Here is a 21,826-nt window from a genome sequence, read left to right as displayed (position 1 = left end):
TCCTTCCTGCCATGTCCTATGCCTTCTGAATGGCGCATCGGGTGCTTTTCCGTCACTCATCGTCCAAATCTGCAGTCACACCTCCGTCCTCTACCCTCCCTTCTCAGCCGTCAGTCATTCCAATTGCTTTCCATGTTTTATTTTTGACTGTTTCCCTGAATTAAAGTTTAAATCCTGTCTCTGACGTCTCAGTCTGGTAGCTCATATGGAACGCATTTTAGGACATCCTGCGGCGAAATACCCTTCCTTCCTGTGATGTCCTATGCCTTCTAAATGGCGCATTGGGTGCTTTTACTGTCACTCATCATCCAAATCTACAGTCACACCTCCGTCCTCTACCCTCCCTTCTCAGCCATCAGTCATGCTAACTCCGCCCTCAGCCTTCAGCCTCTCTCAGTCCTCTTCTGAGGACTGAGGGCTGAGGGCGGAGTTATCATGACTGACGGCTGAGAAGGGAGGGAAGAGGACGGAGGTGTGACTGTAGATTTGGATGATGAGTGATGGTAAAAGCACCCAATGTCACACAATAAGAATTATTCCTGATAAATCTCATTGTTTGCCTAGGTACCTGAGCATACTTGAAAATCGCCCAGCTGCCATTTTCATTGATATGTAAGTGTTCTTCTTACCAGCGCCGGATTTCAATTTCGGGCGCCCCTAGGCCGTGCGGTCCGACCAGGCGACCGCACTGTCCTAGCGCCCACCTCACCTCCCCTTCCCAGCGCGCCGGCGAAAAAACGACGGCGCAGCTACTGTAATTGCATGGGGACGTATAATGCGGCTGGGCGGCATGCGGCTGGGCGGCATGCCGCCCCTATTTTTTTGCCGCCCTAGGCCCGGGCCTATGCGGCCTTGCCGCAAATCCGGGCCTGCTTCTTACTATATTTTTTCTCCTTGTTCTATATCAACATGGACCGAAAGTCTATTTCACAATTTCTGTGACTGATCCATATACAGGTATGGGACATGTTATCCAGAATGCTTGGGACCTGGGGTTATCTGAAAGTCTTTCTGGGCCTTTCATGGGTCTTTCTGTAATTTGGATCGCCATACTTTGTCTGCTAAAAAAAAGCATTTAAACATTAATTAAACCCAATAGGATTATTTTGCCTCCAATAAGGATGCATTATATCTTAGTTAGAATCAAGTTCGGTACTGTTTTATTATTACAGAGAAAAAGGAAATCATTTTGAAAAATTTTAATTGTTTGATAAAATGGAGTCTATGGGAGATGACCATCCCATAATTTGGCGCTTTCTGAATAACAGGTCGCTGGATAATAGATCCCATACCTGTAATGGTAAAAAATGTACATTTTCTAAATGTAGACGTCCTAATTGTTTAGTTAAGGTAAAGGACAATTTTATAATTGTATAAATTAATTTTAACATGCAGTTGTGTATGTGTGTTACTTACAGGATCACAGGAACTCTGTTAACTGTGCAGTTATTTAAATTGGAGGTCTTTCAAGTCTGAGTTATAAAAAATTATGTTTTCGTGTTTATATTTTATTCACAACAGAACTTTCAAGACAGAAGAACTTGTAATAGTGTGTAAAGCAACAGCAAATGACAGATTTTGTTCAATCACCAGAATATTCTGTTCCACTGACAGGCTGGCCTCACAGGTCCTGTGTTTTGCAGCACGGTTTTAGCCCCACTTAGGGTAGTTAGTCCATACCTCAGTGTATACAGTTTATATCAGTTTTCCACACTAACTCTCCAGCAAGCTCACACAGTTTCATAGTCTCCCCCGGGCAGAGCTTCCCTTCCTCAGATGGTGACATCACACACCACACCTGCATTCATTAGATTACATGATGATTCCCCACCCTCTATTATTATGCTCATAGAGCAATTTGGGAGATACAGCATGTACCCTTCCCTCTATTGTTTTCCCAGCCACTGTGCCACACCCTAAATACAAAATATTTGAAACCTGAGGTATTCCACTTACATTTTTCCCAACAGATTAGAGACAATAAAAAAATGTATCTCAAATCAAATGAACCCTGCCTAAATTTGCACCCCCATGGATACCAATCAGATGTTTGCTTTCACTGATCTTCCTGCAGCTGTCTGAAAACACAAATCCCTAATTGTTTGCTATGGGTTTCTGTCCCGGTGCACATTTGCCAAGTTTTTATAGAAAAGTGCCATGCAACATATAACCCTATCATTTCAGTGTAATTGTAGTCACAAGAGGGAGATTTATTAACAATATGCTGAGTTTATTGGTGCTGTCTGATTTAGGATCCCCCTTTAGGGCAATGGATGCACCACAACAGTGATTATAGGTTCTAAATCAGCCCTTATATCATTAGTGAAGTGCTTTTTTAATATATCTAATGACCATAGGATCGGGCTTCATAAGCATACCTACTGCTATACATGCAGAGGGTCAGGCAGATTGTTTGTCAATCAATTTCCCACTGCAGTAGATTTGGGAAGGTAGTGGGCCATATTCTTAGCCAGTTCAGTCCCTTCATAACCTTCTTGCCCTGTCCCACTTCCACTTCTGGCATTAAAAGTGATTGCCACTTTTATTTTTCTATATATACCCTCTGGTGACATCAGAGATTGGTGAGCTGCAACTGCAGGTACGTGCCTATACATGACATAGCTGAATAAATAAAGGATATAATTAGTGTAAATTTAATATAGCAAATAAAATCAAATAAATCTATCAAAGCAACAGATAAATACGTAAGCCCTTACCTATGGATACGATATTTTTCTTAAAGGAGAACTATACCCTGAAAATGAAAACGTAACAGATAGTTAATATCAAATTAAGTGGCAAATTAAGCAATCTTATCGAACTAGTATATATATTTAAGTACATATTGCCCTTTTGCATCTCTTGCCTTGAACCACCATTTTGTAATGGTCTGTGTGCTGTCTCAGAGATCACCTGACCAGAAATACTACAACTCTAACTGTAACAGGAAGAAGTGTGGAAGCAAAAGACAGAACTCTGTCTGTTAATTGGCTCATGTGACCTAACAACATGCATGGTTTGTTTGTGTGCACCGTGAATCCTAGGATGCCACGGGGTAGCCCTTATTTTTTAAAATGCCAATTTTCTGTTTATAATTAACCAATGGCACATACTAATAAAAAAGTATGTTATTATGGAAATGATTTATTTACATGAGGCAGGGTTTTACATATGAGCTGTTTTACTCAACCTTTGTTCAGGGGGTATAGTTTCCTTTAAATAACCTAAGCAAATAGCCATCTCTTTTTTTAGATACAAAGAAGTAATAACTAATAATGTTTTGCCAGTTTTACAGTTATTATAACTGTAACAATCAATGTAACTTTACTGTACACATCAATTGATATCAGCAAGAAGCATTTCTTTAGTGGAAGTGACATGGTACAGTTGAGTGGAAGTAATTTGATGCCTATGACAGCCCCGTCATATCTTGATTTTAGTTCTGTCCTTTAGGATGAACAAGGCTGCATAACTGTATGAATATGATTTTATCAAATAGACAGTTGGAATCTCAGAACCCATAGGCAGTTTTCTTACTGGGGCTCAAACAAAAAAGTAAGTGGAATAAAAGAAAATATTTAGAGATGAGTATGGTTTAAATAAACACCTCTAATGATGTATGATCCCAATTTAAATAACAAGCACAAAAAAGAATATAATCATTACCTCACTCAGTAAAACATTTATTACCTTGACATAATGTTCATTTCGTTTCAATGAATGAGGTTATAGTGAGGTTATGATGAAGATTTAGTGTGCACCTTATTTAGCAGCTCAATTGCTGTCCACATACAGTAACGTAACTAGAGGGGGGCGGGCCCTGGTGCGTGACACGCAGCTGGGCCCCCAGTATGAAATTTTCCACCCGGATTCCAGTGGCGCGCAAGCTGCCGGGGGCCCTGAGGGGGTGCGGGCCCCGGCCCGCTCGCACCCCCTGCTCCCCTGGTAGTTCCGCGACTGTCCACATACCCAAAGAATAACATCCTTATGCTTATGGATTTGGTGACATTGGGGTCCTTATTTATCAAAATCCGAATTTTTAATTAAAAAAAAGTCTGACCAAATTAGAATCCACGATTGGACCTTATTTAATATTTAAAAAGCACTAATCGGATCGAGGACTAACATGAAATGTCGAGAGAAAATCAGAAACGTACGATTTTTTCTGAACTCAATTTTTTTGGGCTTTTTCCTGAAAAGCCAGAATTTTTCAGATTTTTCACGTAAAGTATGAAATAGTCGAGCTAATTTCAGTGCAGACCACAGAGACTTCCAAATAGGATAGGGACATCTCCCATTGATTTATATACAACCTCTGCTGGCCTGAGATGCTGGATTTTTGGATTCTGACTTTTTCCATCCTCTGGGTATAATAAATCTAGAATAATTTTAGTTTTTTTTCCGACTAGAAATTCAAATTGTTTGAGTTTTCGACATTTAGACTTTAATAAATAACCCCCTCAATGTCTTCATAAATGTATACTGTATGTATACCATGTGGTCGTATAAAGGCATGTTTGCATAATTTGGTCAATCTTATTAAAGCTGCAGCAGGATGGAACGAACATTGTGCTGTATCACAGATAGTATACTATATTCTGATTATATGATAAGAGGCCCCTCTCACAAAGTTTTGCCTCCATGTTTTTAAGGGATAAAGATTTCTTTACCTATTGGTGGATGTAAGAGTATTAGTTTTGATGTTTATGTTGGGTGTTACATTCATATAATGATTGTTACTATTTTCCTGGATAGCAGCCTTTAATTGGTTTGGAAATGGTATTCAGAATATAGGCTTGCCAAGATATTATATAACCTTGCTAATGAAACCCTACATAAGAATGATAATTTCTGGTGAATATGGGCGGTGTGCAGAATAATAAATATGTCTATACACGCACAAACAAACACAGATATATCTGTCTATCTATCTATGTAAACACACACGCATGAATACTTAACTTGGCATAAAATGCACAGTTGATGAAGGTGCAAAAAGCTTTAATTACACATTTCAAGGAAGAATTCTAAAAATTGAGTTCTTGTTCAGTTTATCCACACAAACATATAACAACACTTTTAAGAATTCTCGATGGACTTTCTAATTCATATTGTTTGGGGCTCTTTCCAAGAGCATGTAGTCTGATGCACTGTTTTTTCTACATTCAGCCAGAGCAATTTCCTGAAGGATTTATGACAATTTGGCATACAGTGCAGGATCACTGGAAATATCTCTCATTTTATCTTTTTGAATTAAAGTGCAAATTAGGTTTTTTTTAACTTTTATAAGTGTGTGCTCCCTGGGTGCATTTTTTTCACTAAAGTGTAGTTAATATGAACCAACAAGGCTGATAAATTAAAACTTCATGAGTACTTGTGAAGGGAAGTGGTCAATATCCCCTCTTACTTCCATTCATTTGATCCCCAAGGGGATGGCCAAAGAGTCAGACCTTAGTAGCCTTGCACCAAAAATGCTAAATGCGTGTCATATTTACAATTTCTACTGGAATACGGGGAGAAGCCCAATTTCATAGTTGGTTACCAAAGAAATATCCCGTCAGATGACCTTGGTGACTGTACATGGTTACAAAGAAAGAATGGAAAGGAAATTGTGAATTCTACTTGTTAAAATTCAACAAAATGTATCACACTGCACTAAACAAATGACATAGGTTAAAAAATCTAACAATACCCTAGTAAAGAATACACAACACAGCCTCCTGATTTTCTTGTATCCTTATTCCACAGTCATGCAGTCCCATGGTGTGCATAAATGGTTCTTAACCTCTTACAAAATGAGAAAAAAAATATAATAAATTATATAAGTGTACTTATATCCACACATCATTAACTACTTACAGTGTAGCATCTTTCATATACTGTATTTCTTCTAAATACTGTTTAGTGGTTTAGTCACAATTAAAGCATGTAACATTACAGAAAAATGGGAAAACTGCAGATGTCACTAGGCTCTTTTAGATGAGCACTCATATAAAATCACAATTAGGGGCCATTTATCATTGACAGGGCAGGTGCAAAGAGCAAAAAACAGATGCAAAGCACCATTTCTTCCTTACTTTGTACCCTGCCTTGTAGCAAGTGCCTATGGGCAAGGAACCTGCACAGTAATACAGTGTTCAACATTCATGAGGGACAGGCATCCAACTATGGAAGGCAGTAAATACAGGGCTGCCCTGGGTAAATAAAGCCTAAGGAGTGCAATGTTTTGCCCATTAGTGTTCTAACACAAGTGTTCTAGTTCTTTCTTAAGCTTTTGTTTTCCATTAAAGCAACATACATTTTTTAATTTGTGACATAGTCTCTAGTTAGCAATATTTATTGAGCTGATGTGATTTTGTGAGTATAATACTAGGCTCTGATACAGGGAATTGAATGACACAAAGCAGTTCAGTTTAGATTAAATATAAGTATGTTCACTGTGAAGCCAAATACATTCTTTTTTATTTTATTATGAATGTGAAACAACCTTGTGTTTTGAGTTAAATTTTGCAGTTACAAATAATAAAAGAACCTTTTTAGCTCTGAACCTGAATGGTGCCAAAGCAAAACAAGTTGGCCCAACGTTATACTGAATCACTCACTGAATAAATTCAAGTTGTAGAGAAGAATCTAGAATCAAGAAAAAAAAATCAAGTAATCAAGAAAATGTTGATTCAGTGTAATTATGGTGACATTGGAAGAGGAGGTTCACATTCACCCTCCCATAACATCACCAAAATAGAACAGTGGTGCTAGGTCCCTGAATATATGGCATTGTCCTATCAACAGTTTAAATGCAGAAAAATAACCTTTTGAAGGATGATGAAGGGAGTTTTGGTTATATACTAACACAATAAATGGGGTAGGCTCCCCTGCAGTCCCATTTTCTGCATTTAAATGGGGAGGGAAGTAATTTTTCCTCTTTGAAAAGCACTGATAAGGCCCTATCTAAAAGTGCATGTGCAGTTTTAGTCTCCAGTGCTCAAAATGGATGTTTCTGAAAAAATGACCAGAGCAGAGTGACAAAGCTCTATGAGGAATGGTTGTCTGAATTAGGATTGCTTATACTGAAGAAGAAGCGCTTAAGGGGAGATATGATCATTATCTATTAGATAAATATATTAGGGGACCACACAACAAATTATTTAATGCTTTATGCTTAGGCCTCAAAATGCAAAAAGGGTTTGTTTTTTATAACAAGAGCTATGAAGCTGTGGAATGGAATGTGGCCTTAAGGGTTTTATATGTTTTTTAAACAAATTTGTCTTTCAAAGCAATCACATTTTATTAAATGAAAATATTTAGAATAAAATATACTGCCTACTAAATATATACATTTTATATAAAGCTTAATTTTTCTCTACATTATCTGGCAAATATTATTCCAAATGTAATAAAATTTTAGTTGATAGTGCAACTTTCATAACAAGTCACTTTATTTAGATGCTGGTGAAGCTTATACGTATTAGATGTTAAATATCATTTATAGCCTAGAAAAAAGCTGCACATCCCATAAATATCTCCTTTCAAATGTATCATGTTGCAGTTAAATTTTTTGAAAATATATATATTGTATTTTTGTAAAATTTTACACAGAAACTTTAGTAATTCTATTTCTTTCTACTAATACTTATGTATGTGATAGAGAGATAGATACGAGTTGATTAATTTGCCGAGGGAGGAAGTATAGAGGGAGAATAGTAATGGTCCCAGGACAGAGCCTTGAGGAACCCCAACAGAAAGAGGTAGGGGAGAAGATGCTACTCCGTTGTAGGAGACACTGAAGGAACGATTGGTGATGTAAGAAGAGAACCAGGACAGGGCTGTGTCACGAAGGGCAAGCGAATGGAGGGACTGGAGGAGGAGAGGGTGATCTACAGTGTCAAATGCGGCTGAGAGATCAAGCAGTATTAGTAGTGAGAAATGATTGTTGGCTTTAGCGGTTAAAAGGTCATTAGTTAGGGCAGTTTCCGTGGAGTGTTGTGGCTTAAAACCAGATTGTAGGGGGTCCAGCAGGTTATTGTCAGAGAGGAATGAGGTTAGTTGGTTGTAGACTAGGCGCTCAAGTAGTTTAGAGATGAAAGGTAGCAGAGAGATACTGTAGGTCAGAGGTAGTCAAGATTGGAGGGATCAAGAGAGGGTTTTTTCAGAATGGGGGTGACAAGAGCATGTTTTAGTTGAGAAGGAAACAGCCCAGTTGAGAGCGAAAGATTAAATAGGTGAGTTAAGGCTTTGATTAGACAAGGATTGGTATTGTGGAGAAGTTTTGAGGGAATTGGATCAAGCGGGCAGGTGGTAAGGTGAGAAGAGGCCAAAAGCTTTGAGACTTAATCATCAGTGACAGGGGTGAAGGAGCACAGGAGAGACTGGGGAGTGTGGAGGGAGGGTGGTGGAAGTCTAGGGGGGTTGAGTAGTGTAATGTCCCTTCTGATAGTGTCAATTTTGTTTTTGAAGTGCTCATCAATATCTCGAGCAGAGACAGATGTGCACGGAGGGGGTGGAGAAGGGGAAAGGAGAGAGTTAAGGGTTGAGAAAAGTTGTGCTGGTTTTTTAGAAAGGGAGTTAATGAGTGAAGTAAAGTATGTTTGTTTGGCTTGGAAGAGGCTGCTTTGTATTTAATTAAATTGATATTATGTCCTACAGTGTATAACTGACCATTCTGAGCATTACCCTATAAATATAGAAGATCTCTGTTTAGTTATTATGGATACAGCCCCTTCATACATCATACAATTTTCCCTGAACAACTTTATGCTAAATTTGTGAACTTTAAATGTATTTAAAGGAGAATGAGAGGTTATTACTGGGGGTGGGGTACCACATGTTAGGCAGCTCCAGTGACTATAACCCCTTACCTGATAACCTGGGCCAGTGCCCCTGTTTGTGAAAAACTCACTGATCTGGGGTACTTCCAGGGGCATTAATAGAAGTTACTGGACCCCACAGCACATTGATTTCAGGGCCACAAAATGTCCAGAGGTTGACCTATTTTACCAATATATATTGAAATTGCTCATTTATTGGGGCCTCATGTGGCCCCTATATCTTCTGTCCCCCCTTCCTGCAGCTGCAGGGACTGCTTCTTCTGTAGTTAAGCCCCTAAGTACTTCTGGCTTCTATACTCATAAATGTGTACCACACTGCTCCACCCAGCAGGCAGGCCAGAAGGTTAATTCTAATGAAGGTGGCCAAGAAAAATCTGCAGTCAGAACATTAGTTGCAGAAAGCTGCAGTACATTAGAAATGATACAGCACAAGCTAAAAGTAGTTTAAAGTGTAATTATAAAAATAATTTAAAGTGCCATTATAACCTATTGCCCCCATTTCCCCCAGGGGCGGATCTACTAAAAAAGAAAGTGCTAAATACCCAGACAGCCTTGGTCCATGCAACCAGTCAGATGTTTGCTTTTATTTTCTAACTGGTAGTAAACTGATTAAGGCTCACTGCTTGCTGCAACCACAAATATTTTGAACTCTAGAAAATAATATTGTATTGTGGGTAAATAAAAAAAAAATCTAGTGCCCTGGGATATTTTAAATACTTGAAGAGGCTGATGATCGCCCCATTTATAAAGCATTGATGCAGTAATGCTTTCTGTTCTGCTTATTGCACTTCACTGCTTATCTAACATTACATTTGGAAACCCCAGGTATGTATATGCAGTTGGTCTGTCTTTACTAAAAAGGGGTTTTTCAAGCAGTCTCAGGGCTCCTGATCACCTTAAGGTGATGTTAAAGGAGTTGTTCCCCTTTGAATTAACTTTTAGTATTATGTAGAGGGTGACATTCTGAGACAAATTGCAATAGTTTTTCATTTGTTAATATTTGTCGTTTTTGAGTTATTTAGCTTTTCATTCAGCAGCTCTCCAGTGTGCAATTTTAGCAATCCCTTTGCTAGGGTCCAATGCAACCATGTATTGATTTGAATACGTGACTGGAATATGAATAGGTGAGGTCTGAATAAAAAGACGAGTAATAAAAAATAGCAATAACAGTAAATTTGTAGCCTTACAAAGCATTTATTTTTTTAGATGGGGTCAGTGACCCCCCATTTGAAAGCTGGAAGGAGTCAGAAGAAGGCTTCAAATAATTCAACAACTACAAAAAAGAAAAAATGAAGGCCAATTAAAAAGTTGCTTAGAATTGGCCATTCTATATCAAACTTAACGTTAACTTAAAGGTGAACAGCCCCTTTAAGCTTCTGTGTGGTTGCTCTTTCTTGGAGATCTATCTAGTTTAATTTTTGAGGAATAGTTGCTGAAAGTTGAGTTAAAATAGAGTTTAGAACTCAGCAGTTAGTGTTCAATGTAATGTTTATGTAGCCTGTCACTTCATGACTGAGGTATTGTCGCTCCTAAATGCCTCCACTTCACTTCAGATAACTTTGCCTACAGTTGATGTGGACACATTTGCTGAACTACTAACTAATTTGAAAGATGGAATGATCTTATGATTTTGCAGTGAAACTGACTTGACTTTTCAGATGACATGGCTTTGTAATTACTTATACAACCATGCCAGCTATAGATAGGACCTATATATTTAATTGCATAGTCTATTGCTTTAATAAGCAGGTGTTTTCATATCATTTTAACTGGAAAACATAAACAGCTGAAAAGAGGGAGGGGAAAAGGGTAAATGGAGAAGCACTTCTGTGCGGGGGTCTCAAACAGGCTGCAGAGAAAAAAACATTGGTGTTCAGTTCATTTACAATGTAAGTCACACAATGCATTGTAAACTCACCTAAAAATCAATATACTGTACTGTATACCAAATGACAACCCTGATTGCAATGGGCTGTATTTCAGTTCTCAAAAGTAGCGAGAATAAGCTGGGAATAAGCTGGCACAGCAGCCATGTGCATTCCAAACAAAAGTCCTTTTTTGGCACCTATATCAGCTCACATTTGCAACTGTTTAACACACATAACCACAGTAATGAAAATGAGAGCTACAGCTGACACATGAGGGAGTGATATGTCATACACGGCTAATATCACCTGGTCAGAGTATAGTCTCCGGTGACAAAATGAACGCCTGTGACCCTAAGCAGGACTCCCCTTTTTGGGTGATTGGCATATGAGCTGTATCTGCATTTTGGCTGACTCAACCAGCAGATGTAATAGAAAATGGCCTTTGTGTAAACAAACCTTACTTTACACTTTGTGCTAATGTGGTGCAATGTTATAACACCATTGTAAGGACTATAAAATTGGCTTTCGTGGCTTAGGATATTTGCTCTACGTTATGGCTAAGCAAGCATTGTGAGGTGACTTGGTTAAGCTTGCATAGACTATGTATGCAGTGAAACCAAGATTTTAAGCACCCTGATTTTAAGTTTTCCCGCATTTTACATTTTTATTTGTGGTCCCACTAATTTATAATGCATTTCAATGGGTGAATTTCACTGATTTTAAGTAATGTTTTCCTGGATTTTACATCAAAGTGTTGTACTGATGTTTCCAAAAACAGCTTTTTTTCCCTCTATAAATGTTATTATTTGTGAAATAAAGAGCTTTAAAATACTAACCATATCTATATATTTTGCCCTGGTTCTGCCTGTAAATGGTCAATTCCAATTAGTCTGCCCCTTATACAGTCCTGCACCAATCACTTATTACTTTAGTTAGGTTGTGTATGTGTATAGTGTAACATTAATGCTGCAACGTTTAACCCTTGTTATTAACACAGTAAACATACCTCCCAACTGTCCCGTTTTCAGCGGGACAGTCCCTCTTTTGACAGCTCAACCCGCAGACCCGTGTTTGTACTGGAAAGTCCCGACTTTCTCTGCACTGAACAGCTAAACAAAGAAAAAGTGGGGCTCATTTATCAACACGGGGCAACCAATCAGTGATTAACTTTTTAAAGCCAGCTGCAAGTAGAACAATGAATGTAGCAATCTGATTGGTTGCCATGGTTTACTGCCCATGGGCAAATTTGCCCAGAGTTGATACATGACCCCCAATGTTTCTAACTTAATTGGCTTTTGGCAGGGAGCCCAGAACAGCCAAGAGGTTCAGATAAGATACTTTTGAAACAATTTTGAGACAGCAAATAAGTAAATCAATTTAGATAACCAGTACCTTGTGAAAAGTTATGACTCACAGCTTAAAGGGCCATCCACTTTTAGTAACAAAACTAATAACTGAACAGAAATATGCTCCAACGTTCATAACCTGCCAAATTTTGTAAAATGAACATGGTAATTAGAGGGTGTGGCCACAGAAAGGGCCTGGTCAAAAAAAATCACGGCACTACGAGCACCGAACCTTTTTTGTCCATCTTTTTACTTTCAAAATGTTGGAGGTACATTATGCAGTAAATGTTGTATGGAAAAGTAAAACACACTCCTTTGCTTATATCCTTTCAGTACTTGAAGTAAAAGTTACTTTAACCCATTTCCCTGGTTTAACATTTTTAAACATTTAGTCTTGGTTGAACTGTATATACAGCAGTTGTGAGGCGACTCTGGTGCCCCTGAAGACTTCCATCTCCGCGCGCAGCACACGCTCCTCTAACAGCCTGACGTGACGTCACCAAGCGCGCAGCCTTTTGAGCTCTTTAAAGCAGCGTGGGATGCTCCCGGGCAGCAAAGTGAGGGAAGGAGCAGACAGAGAGAGAGCGAGAGAGAGGGAGTAGCAGTAGCAGTAGCAGTAGCAGCGATTGTGCAGCAGACTTTCGTGCGCTCCTCTGACTTATACTTACCCAACCCTTGCTTACCCCTTACTGCTCTCAAGTGTTACCCCCATCCCCAGAGGGGCGATGCAATTTAGCCTGTCCCATTAGAGCAGCGCCGCGCACACTAACCAGGATCATTGATCGGCACCATGGACACCTCCAGGACCAGCTTGTTCTTGTGCTCGGTGCTGTACAGCTTGCAATTGGTCGGCTCTGTCCGACCCGGGAAACAGCAAAGAAGCTGTCCGAGCCCATGTGAGTGCGAGCAGGACGGGATGTTGGTGAGAGTGGACTGCTCCGACCGGGGACTGACTGGTCTTCCCAGGAACCTCAGCATCTTCACTTCTTACCTGTAAGTACAGCAGTGGGCTCTGGGCAGATGTCAGCGGGTTCATGGGGCAGGGCTCATAACTTTACATGTATGTCTTTATCTGCGCCCTACAAATCATCCATGAGTGCGCAGGATAGCAGTGCCCGGGTGATAAGGCTACAGGCTGATATACATTGTACAAACTTGTTCAGCGCTCACCTGGGAACTTGAATATTCAGTGCAGCTCAGACTTCCATCCACTTACACTTGCACTGCCTCTGGTTACCTTGCACCCAGTGTTGGACTGGGACACCAGGGGCCCACCCAAAAACCTTTGACTAGGGGCCCATTAATTAATCTTAGACCAGGGGCCCTCTCTTAGTACTATTATTCTTCCTTTTCTCACTCATCTATTCTCATTTTCTTTACATATTATAATCTATTATTCCATCTGTTTAGCCACTTTGTTCTCATAGAAATAGGGAATGGCCATGAAATAGGCCAAATGTCTAGCAGCATGAGGGCCCACTGACACCTTGGCCCACCGGGATTTTTCTTGGTATCCCTGTGGGCCAGTCCAACACTGCTTGCACCGCTGCTTGCACTCACAATGCACCTAGCTCACATACGGTCTTCTCAGAAATATCTGTATGTCCTGTAACTCATATCATCCTTATTCGTGACTTATTGTAGATCTAACCCACAGCTGTGCATCTGTAGCTGAATTACACGTTTAGCGATGCAGCCAGAATGGGGCAGACTGGGCATGCCTATGATGAGACACATGGGGCACACATCTGACTTTACTAGCAAGTCAGAAAACTTACCAAATCATCAGTGGAAATTTAAAATTCTCCAGTAACAGGAGAGGATTATTGTGTGTTAAAATAAATTGTTTGACTTTTACTCTGATGCCACTTGAATTATTGAATTCTACAGCAAATCCAATAATAGAGCAGGCAGCTTTGGGATGTGCTTGTTTTTAAGCTTGTTTGTAAGCAAGATAGGTGTCCTATATTGTATATTGAATAGAGAGTAAATTGAGTTCTATAAACTTTATACCTTCACTGGTTTGCTGTAAATTCCTTCTTAACTTTCTATATAGCAACAATAAAAGCACTACTGTGGCACCTGTCTAAACAAGAGTAATTCTATTGTAAACTCTAGGGAGGCAGATCTATAACTCTCATTTACCTGAAGAAGAGATTGCCCAGGTGAGCCGCACCATCATGACTTTACACAGCTTTTGGCTTTACTACCCAGGTATCTGTTAATATTCCTATTGGCTATAGACCTTAACACCCTTTTCCCTTTCCTACTTTCCAGGTTTATATAAAGATCATCAACATAATCTGTGATTTTAGACAGAGTTGTTTCCTTTCAGATAGATTCCAGCAAGTTTACTTCTGTTTACAGCTGAGTGGTTAAGTCATTATTGGGCAAGCAGCTTCAAAGAAAGAGCGAGAGTGATTAACTGGTTGTGCTGATTATATAACAATTGACAAGCAATGTTATCGCAAGAGGGGCTGATTTATATCATGCTTGGGACAATGTGGCTGTCCACTCCCTCCAAAAAGTTGTTAGTTAATAAAGCTATTATTATTTTATTATTATTAAACAAAGGTGGACTTCTCTGGCACAGATGAACCTGTCACATTTTTCATGCTTAACTGCAGGGCAACAACCGTTACAATACTTAATGTAAATGTTTGTCAACACTGCTGCTGCTTGCTAAATTGTTGTGTACTTGTTAGGCATTCTTGACTGCTCTGTTAGCACAGTAAGGGTAACATTGCATTTTACTGGCTGCATATCCAATGGATGCTTTTAAATCCCGGTAAGGTCTTTTTAGGAGCAGACATTTTTGGATTTCCCTGTAAGATAGTGTGTAGAGCAGGGATCCCCAACCTTTTGAACCCGTGAGCAACATTCAGAAGTAAAAGGAGTTGGGGAGCAACACTAGCATGAAAAATGTTCTTGGGGTGCCAAATAAGGGCTCTGATTGACCATTTAGTAGCCCTTATGTGGATTGTCAACCTACATTGAGGCTTTGTTTGACAGTGCACCTGTTTTTTATACAACCAAAACTTGCCTCCAAGTCTGGAATTCAAAAATAAGCACCTGCTTTGAGGCCACTGAGAGCAACATCCAAGGGGTTGGGGAGCAACATGTTGCTCGCGAGCTACTGGTTGGGGACCACTGGTGTAGAGAGAGAGAGAGAGAGAGAGATACTGTTTGACATTGACAGCAAATGCATAATTCTCAATCTACAAGGCATACTGTATTTACTACACAACAGCTGCCCCAGTAGGTCAGGGATAGGATCACAAAGCAGATCCAAGAAGAGTATTTGATTAAGCCAAGAATTTTTGCAATAAATCAAGAGATCAGAGAGTGAAATCAGCGAAAGTCCATGTGTAAATCAAGTGCCAGTCAGTCACCAAAACCAGAATGATACGTGCTTTGTGGACCACTTGGATAATTTGGTTCGTCACAGTAAACGGGGGGGCACTGCATAAGTTACTGATCATTGGTCACGTTCACTAGCAACCCCCTGTGTAAATAAAGAAGCCGTGCCCAAATCTAAAATAGTCACATTTTCCACTTTCAAGTATTTCTGCAATGATAATGCCTTAAGATTAAGCCATTGTTGGTAGTTTGTGATCTATTTAAAGGAGTTGATCTTTTACAATACTTTGTTTAAAAACACCTGTCTTTGATATTTGATATTTTGGGGGGCATAGTTGCATGCGCACAGATTTTTTTATATATATATATATATATATATAATTCCCCAAACTCACAGCACTCACGATACATGGACTAACCTTGCCTGGGTGCATGCCACGTTGTTTCAACATGTAGTCCTCCCAAAAAGCAGCCGCACTCACAGGACTTAACCAAAGTATAAATGCTTTTATTTATAAACTAACGTTTCGGCTGTGACCCAGCCAATGTTATGCAAACCACCTCTAAAAACCCTCTCAATGGCGCGAAAAATCAGACCCCTCCCCCTATCGGGGTGGATTTTTTGATTTGTGTTCATGATTTCAACAGCTAAGATTTTCTGCCTTCTGTGAACTGCCATATATATAAACTTAAAAATATGTACAACATGAACATGGAGAGGATGAGGGATGGAAAGAGTCATTTTGTCTTGCTGCTAAGATGTCTCTGCCACCTCATGGCTTAAAGCAATGCCAACTTGAAAAGTAAAAGTGCTGAATGTACATGTCACCTATAAGTATGCAGAATAAAAAAAGAGACCTGGGGTATATATACCACAGTACAGAAAACACAGTTCGGCACAAAATACTTTATAAAAATACTTCCACACCCAATTCACTTCTATAGGCTTTTTGGTGGTTTTTGAGTACATTTTGAAGAAATTGTATTTCCATTGACCAGTTAAGTAAAAGTTTGTTCCTTGTTATTATCCTACCCATCATAGTGGCATGACAGTGTTTCTATACCACAGGTGTGTGATACTTGTCTGTGAGCTGCACTATGGTGTCTCCTTGCTAGAGTTATATAAAGTGAGGCAAGAGGAAACATTGATTAGAGCTGCAACGTGTTTATCTGTACCTTTGGTTTATTGAACAAGGCTTTGAACTGTGGAAGTAATATTTAACTTAATTACTTAGGAAGAACAAAGGCTGAATTGAACATGCAGTGCTGTAAATCTGGCGGGAAATAAGACCTGTGTTTAGGAAATGCAAACTAGGCTGTGAAACAGTCTGTGGCAACTACTGAGCACTATCAACTTACCAAGTTCCAGTACCTATTTGTTATACTTTAAAAGTAGCATTGGTTAGGATGCAATCTAACTACAGCTTTAGAACAGGAATAAGTAACTACTGACACTGCAGATAATGCAGAAGGTAAGGTGGCCATAGATGCAAAGATCCTATTGTACGAATCGAGGATTCGTACGATTTTTGGACCGTGTGTAGAGAGTCCCGGACATTTTTCGTCCGCAGGAGATCGGTCGTTTGGTCGATCAGACAGGTTTGATTTTGTCCCGACCGATCCCGCCGGAGCCCATTGTGCTCTCATCGTAATCATAGGGCCGAACGTTCAGATCACCCCCGATATAGCTATGCCCATTAGTGGCATATCGAGGAAAGATCGGCTCGTTTGGTGATGTCGCCAAAAGAGCGGATCTTTTCGTCTATGGCCACCTTAACTCCCCCAATATCTCTTGAAAAACTCCCATCATTTTCTTAACAGCTGAATTACTAGAGAAGTGCTGGGAGTTGTATGCTATACATCAGCATTCATATGCCTTAATCATTAAGAGGAAGACCAATTTCCCACCTGGTCTAGTAACCTGTAGCAACCAACTAGATATAGTCTTTTAATAGGTTACCGGGAGATGGAACTTGTTCTGTGGTTACTGCAAACTTTGATTTATTCCCATATTTCTACATTATATTTGTTATTGCCCATAACTTCTCTGTCCTGTGTAAAGGTTTTTTTTAAAGGCTGTAACTTTGTTTTCTTCAGTAGTTTTGCATTGCCATCTTTTACGCTTACCCATAGAACAGCACATAGGATTTAACGTAGCATTTATTATTATATTTCAGCTAGTGTGAAAACTTCCCTTCAGGAGCCAATAGTTATGTAATTCCAAGGAGCCATGATATCAGTATGTCTTAAAACACTCAAACTGATAACTAGCAGACGTAGAAGAATTGGAATTTTTATTTGGTGAAACATGAAGATACACAGAATATTGAATGCATCATCAACCTTATTTCCATTCCCTTTTTCCTAAAAAAAAACTTTTAATGCCCATCCCCCTTTACCAAGTATTCTGTGCTTTTATTAAGTTTTATTAAAAGTCAAATACACTTTTTTGGAAAAGTGTTTTGTATTGTGCAAATTTGGTCAGCAAATACAGGCCAAGGGTTGTTCACTGCCATTTCAAATGTTCCATTGTCAAAAGTTAGGCACCCCAGGTGATTGTATATACTAACCTTTCAGCGAGCAGCATTGATCGATTGGCTTCCAGCTTCTTCTTTCATCGCACGGGTGCATATGAACAGTAGCTCGAAAAAATTAACTTTAATGAGGAAGCCGATCGCTCCATGGTGCTCGCTGGAAGAACCCCCGGACCAGTACAGTTTTCTCCTGATAGGAGCACCGACCCAGGGTGTGAGGTAGGTATATATAATCACTAACTTTTGGTACCCCCAATTAAATATGCCTTTCTTTCTCCTTTAAGAGCTATATAAATAACAGATTATAGTGAATAATAAATAAACCCAACTTTCCCCCTTTCCCGCGATTTGCCACTGGTGAATAAAATTGTGAAACTGACACGAAAATTCGCCGTTTATTTCTGGACGCCTGCGCATTTTCGCCAGCAAATGTGTGCCGGCGTCCAGAAACGGACGCCAGTGTCCAAAAACTGAAAAAACACTATTTTTTTGGCGAAACGGGACAACTTCACCCATCACTAGCCCTGGGCTGTTTATTGTATTAGTTAGTTGCAATTTGCTGAATACACGAAGGCAGTTTTTATACCTTGTGCTGTTTCTCAAATGCCAATGGACACCTTGTGATCTGGAATGCAATCAGGCTATCAGCTCCCTTCCTTCATGCATACGTGGCTGCTCCTAGCATCCTATTTAAATGCTATGTGTTTGTTTTAATTCCCTAATCCTATCATTCTGTATTTTTTGCTGAAAAACTTTGAAAAGTCCAGATGCTGTGGCTTCTAGTTTATGCAGGATTGTTTCATTATTTCTCCCCTTTTTCCTTGTGAGCTCAGTCGAACTGGTACAAAGACTCGAGAGGGCTTTCATTAGTCAGGACAAGAATAACAGTTGGCAGAGTAAATATTAGACATTTGCTTACAAATGGATTAAAGTACTTTGAAGATACTCAGGTGTCTCTGTAGACATTCTTCTTTCCTAAAGGTATATTATAGCTGCCATGTAAGCTTGTATAATATGTATAAACAGCTTTTGTAACACTGAAATTATAACACTGGAATTGTTTGCAGTCTCTACCTGTACTATTTTAGTAATATCATTGCCAAGAGTACAGATATTAACATTTCAAACTATTTGCGACAGCACTTTAATAATGAAATATGAAATTCAGTTTGCAGATTGACAAACTAACGTGGTGTCTAATTGACAATCTGTGTGAATATGAATCTTTATTGATAAGGTTTCCAAGTAATGGCTTATAGGCATTACAATTGCTTTCTGATTGAAAAAAAAAAAAAAAAAAGCCCTGAGCCAGGAGCTGAACTGCCCTTAATTTCCTCGAATAGTTCTCCCCCACAGGAGACAACTCATTCACTTTCAAACGAGTTTTATTAAAGAGACGATTTACTGCTTTTATGAAAAAGACATGTTATAGAACTCTTCCCGCTAATTAAAATAAGGAAACTGCTATTTTCTAGGACATGCTACATTGAAAAGTTATTGCATCAGATGTTTTGCCTGCAGTAGAATTCTAGTCTGTGACACTGTTCTGCTCCAGCCAAAAGAAAAGAATTGCCGCCCAGCTGTATAGGTGACAAATAGAACAGCAATTGATATATCTTATATATATATATATTTTTTAACATTCATTAGTTATTTAAAGTAGATTACAAGGAAGTCTATATATATATTACAGCTTTTAAACCCCAAATCTCTTCATCCCATCAAAAGCCACATCCCAAAAATTAGAGGATAAAGGGAGCTGCAGGGTTATAGGTTGGGCAATTCTGCTGGGTACCACCACCTAAAGATTTCCAGTAAGCAGTAGAATTTGCTAGTTTGCTGTTGGAAGCATAAATATTATTTATTTCAGTTACAAGACGTGGAAAACCTGCAAAATTATTACTTACCACAAATTTATGGATTTCTCTATAAGGATAATCCTTCTCCAGGAACCCACTGTCTTTCTCTAATGTTGACCAGTAAGTACAGGACAGCAGAGCTCCAGATTTGCATTACTTGTGCTAATGCCCCAGCATTAACATTTCTCTCAGCATATATAAAGAAATTCCTACCTTAAAGTATGTATCAGGCGCAGATTAATAACTGGAGCCTGAAGCACTTTGATTTAATGACTTGAAACTGTAAATCAGTTCCTTTCCTTATTAACAAACACAAATCTAACAAAACAAGCTCTCAGATCTAATGTAAATGGAAGATTCCATAGCATCATATAAAATACCTCCTTCTATTAGAATTTGTATTTTTCTCCAGTATGGGAAAATGAAGTACCAGGTAACAGAGAAAAATACACAGATATATTCAATAGCATACACTCTATAGAATTTGTTGCTTTGTTTTTTGTCTTGTAGCCTTTAATATGAAGACTTATTTAAATATCCATCTGCAAGCAGAGGATGAACTCTTATGTGTATAATATTTGTCTACCCCCACCCATGCAGAGGGCAAAATGGAATGGACCACCTTTGCACAAAACTTTGTACTTTGCTGTGTGTGAATCAGCATTCAGCTGAACTTTTTGTTATTAATCCAACTTGATATAAAACAGCACATCACAGTGAATTAATTATATGGTACATTTGAAGGTATTCAAGAGAAACCATTTTCATGTCTGAGAAAGCTAAAACATCTCCTGAAAAGCTGGTTTTCTTTAACATTCTATCATACGTGAATGCTGAATAACCTTACTGGAGGTCCGATGGCCGACATTGCTTGTTTGTGTTGGAAGGAAATTTGTTGTATTCCATGTTTTAAATATCACTCATTCCCAAACAAACATCGCCTGCCTCACTTTTTTTTCAGAAAGTAGATGGTGGTCAGATTCAGTTTTTCCAAAATAATCTGTTTCTACTCGCAGGAAGAATGTATCTGCGTTACTTAGAATTTAGCACCAAACCCAAAATAGAACAGTCATTGTGACCGAAATGGAAACTGACAGCACAAATTCTTGGGAGCCTTGTGTGACTTTCAGAGGCATCAAATCTAAAAAGCATCAACGAGCAGATTATTTAACCTCTTCAGCAACAAGTCCAACATGGTGCTGCATAACTATATAACTTTTTCCCTCAGAATAGCGTTCCCATTGAGCATTGGGTTTTAGTGCAATGGGTCCTCATTCCACAGGAATGCTAGCACAGATGTGATCAAATATACCCTTTCATTGTGCTTTGAGGTTATAACGTCAAACCTTGATACAAAGAAGGGGATTCTTGACCTCAGGGGGCACAAGTGTAAGAGCACTAAGAAGCACTTGCTGGCTGCGCTCTGCACTGCACTGACCCCTGGATGGAAAAGCAAATCGATTGAAAGCACAGTCACAGATCTCTGGGGTCCAAAGCAGAGTGCAGAGGCCCAAGCCTCTGAAGCATGCAAAGTGCAAAAAAATGACAGATTATCTATATGCTACATAGCTGCTCACATGCATGCTGCAGGCTGTATGAATGTACTGTCCCATTTTTTCTATGGTTCATTTACGACTGCAAATGCAGCTGCATTCATGCATATTTCTCCTCAGTCAATTTCTCATTGAACCTCATTCATTAAAAGTATGCGTATCCTTTTATTTCTGTAAAGTTGAGCTTGCAGCTGCTGCCTTCCTGTTCTGAATCAAGACTGCTGAGTCTATTGATCCAAAGCCTTGGACCTACTGCACCCTACTCCTTGATTCCCTCAGCACCCTATGTCAGTGGGCACATTTGCATCTAAAGAAATTAATTTATATAGCTGCCTTCCTGTTCCAAATTGAGCGCTGGTACAGCTATTGACACAAAACAAGCCTGGATCTACCAAATCCTTTGGACATGATGGGAGCTCCAGGGTTCCCCCAGCACCCTGCATCAATAGGCACCAACTGCCACTTGTATGATGAACACCGG

The 21,826-nt window shown here is 39.3% G+C and overlaps 1 protein-coding gene across 1 annotated transcript in view; it reads left to right on the top strand.

Moving 5' to 3' along the window:
- The first annotated feature begins 12,582 nt into the window (after nucleotides 1–12,582).
- Nucleotides 12,583–21,826, top strand: part of lgr5.S (leucine-rich repeat containing G protein-coupled receptor 5 S homeolog) — a 114,569-nt gene continuing 105,325 nt past the window's right edge. The window contains exon 1 of the mRNA XM_041588604.1: nucleotides 12,583–13,032. Within this exon, the coding sequence (XP_041444538.1) occupies nucleotides 12,830–13,032 (203 nt within the window). The 5' untranslated portion in view covers nucleotides 12,583–12,829. The remainder of the gene's footprint in view (nucleotides 13,033–21,826) is intronic.

Source organism: Xenopus laevis, chromosome 3S (assembly GCF_017654675.1).
Source record: "Xenopus laevis strain J_2021 chromosome 3S, Xenopus_laevis_v10.1, whole genome shotgun sequence".
In the NCBI taxonomy this organism is placed as follows: Eukaryota; Metazoa; Chordata; class Amphibia; order Anura; family Pipidae; genus Xenopus; species Xenopus laevis.
Note: the sequence above shows the minus strand (reverse complement) of the source record. Positions and strands in the feature narration are given on the sequence as shown.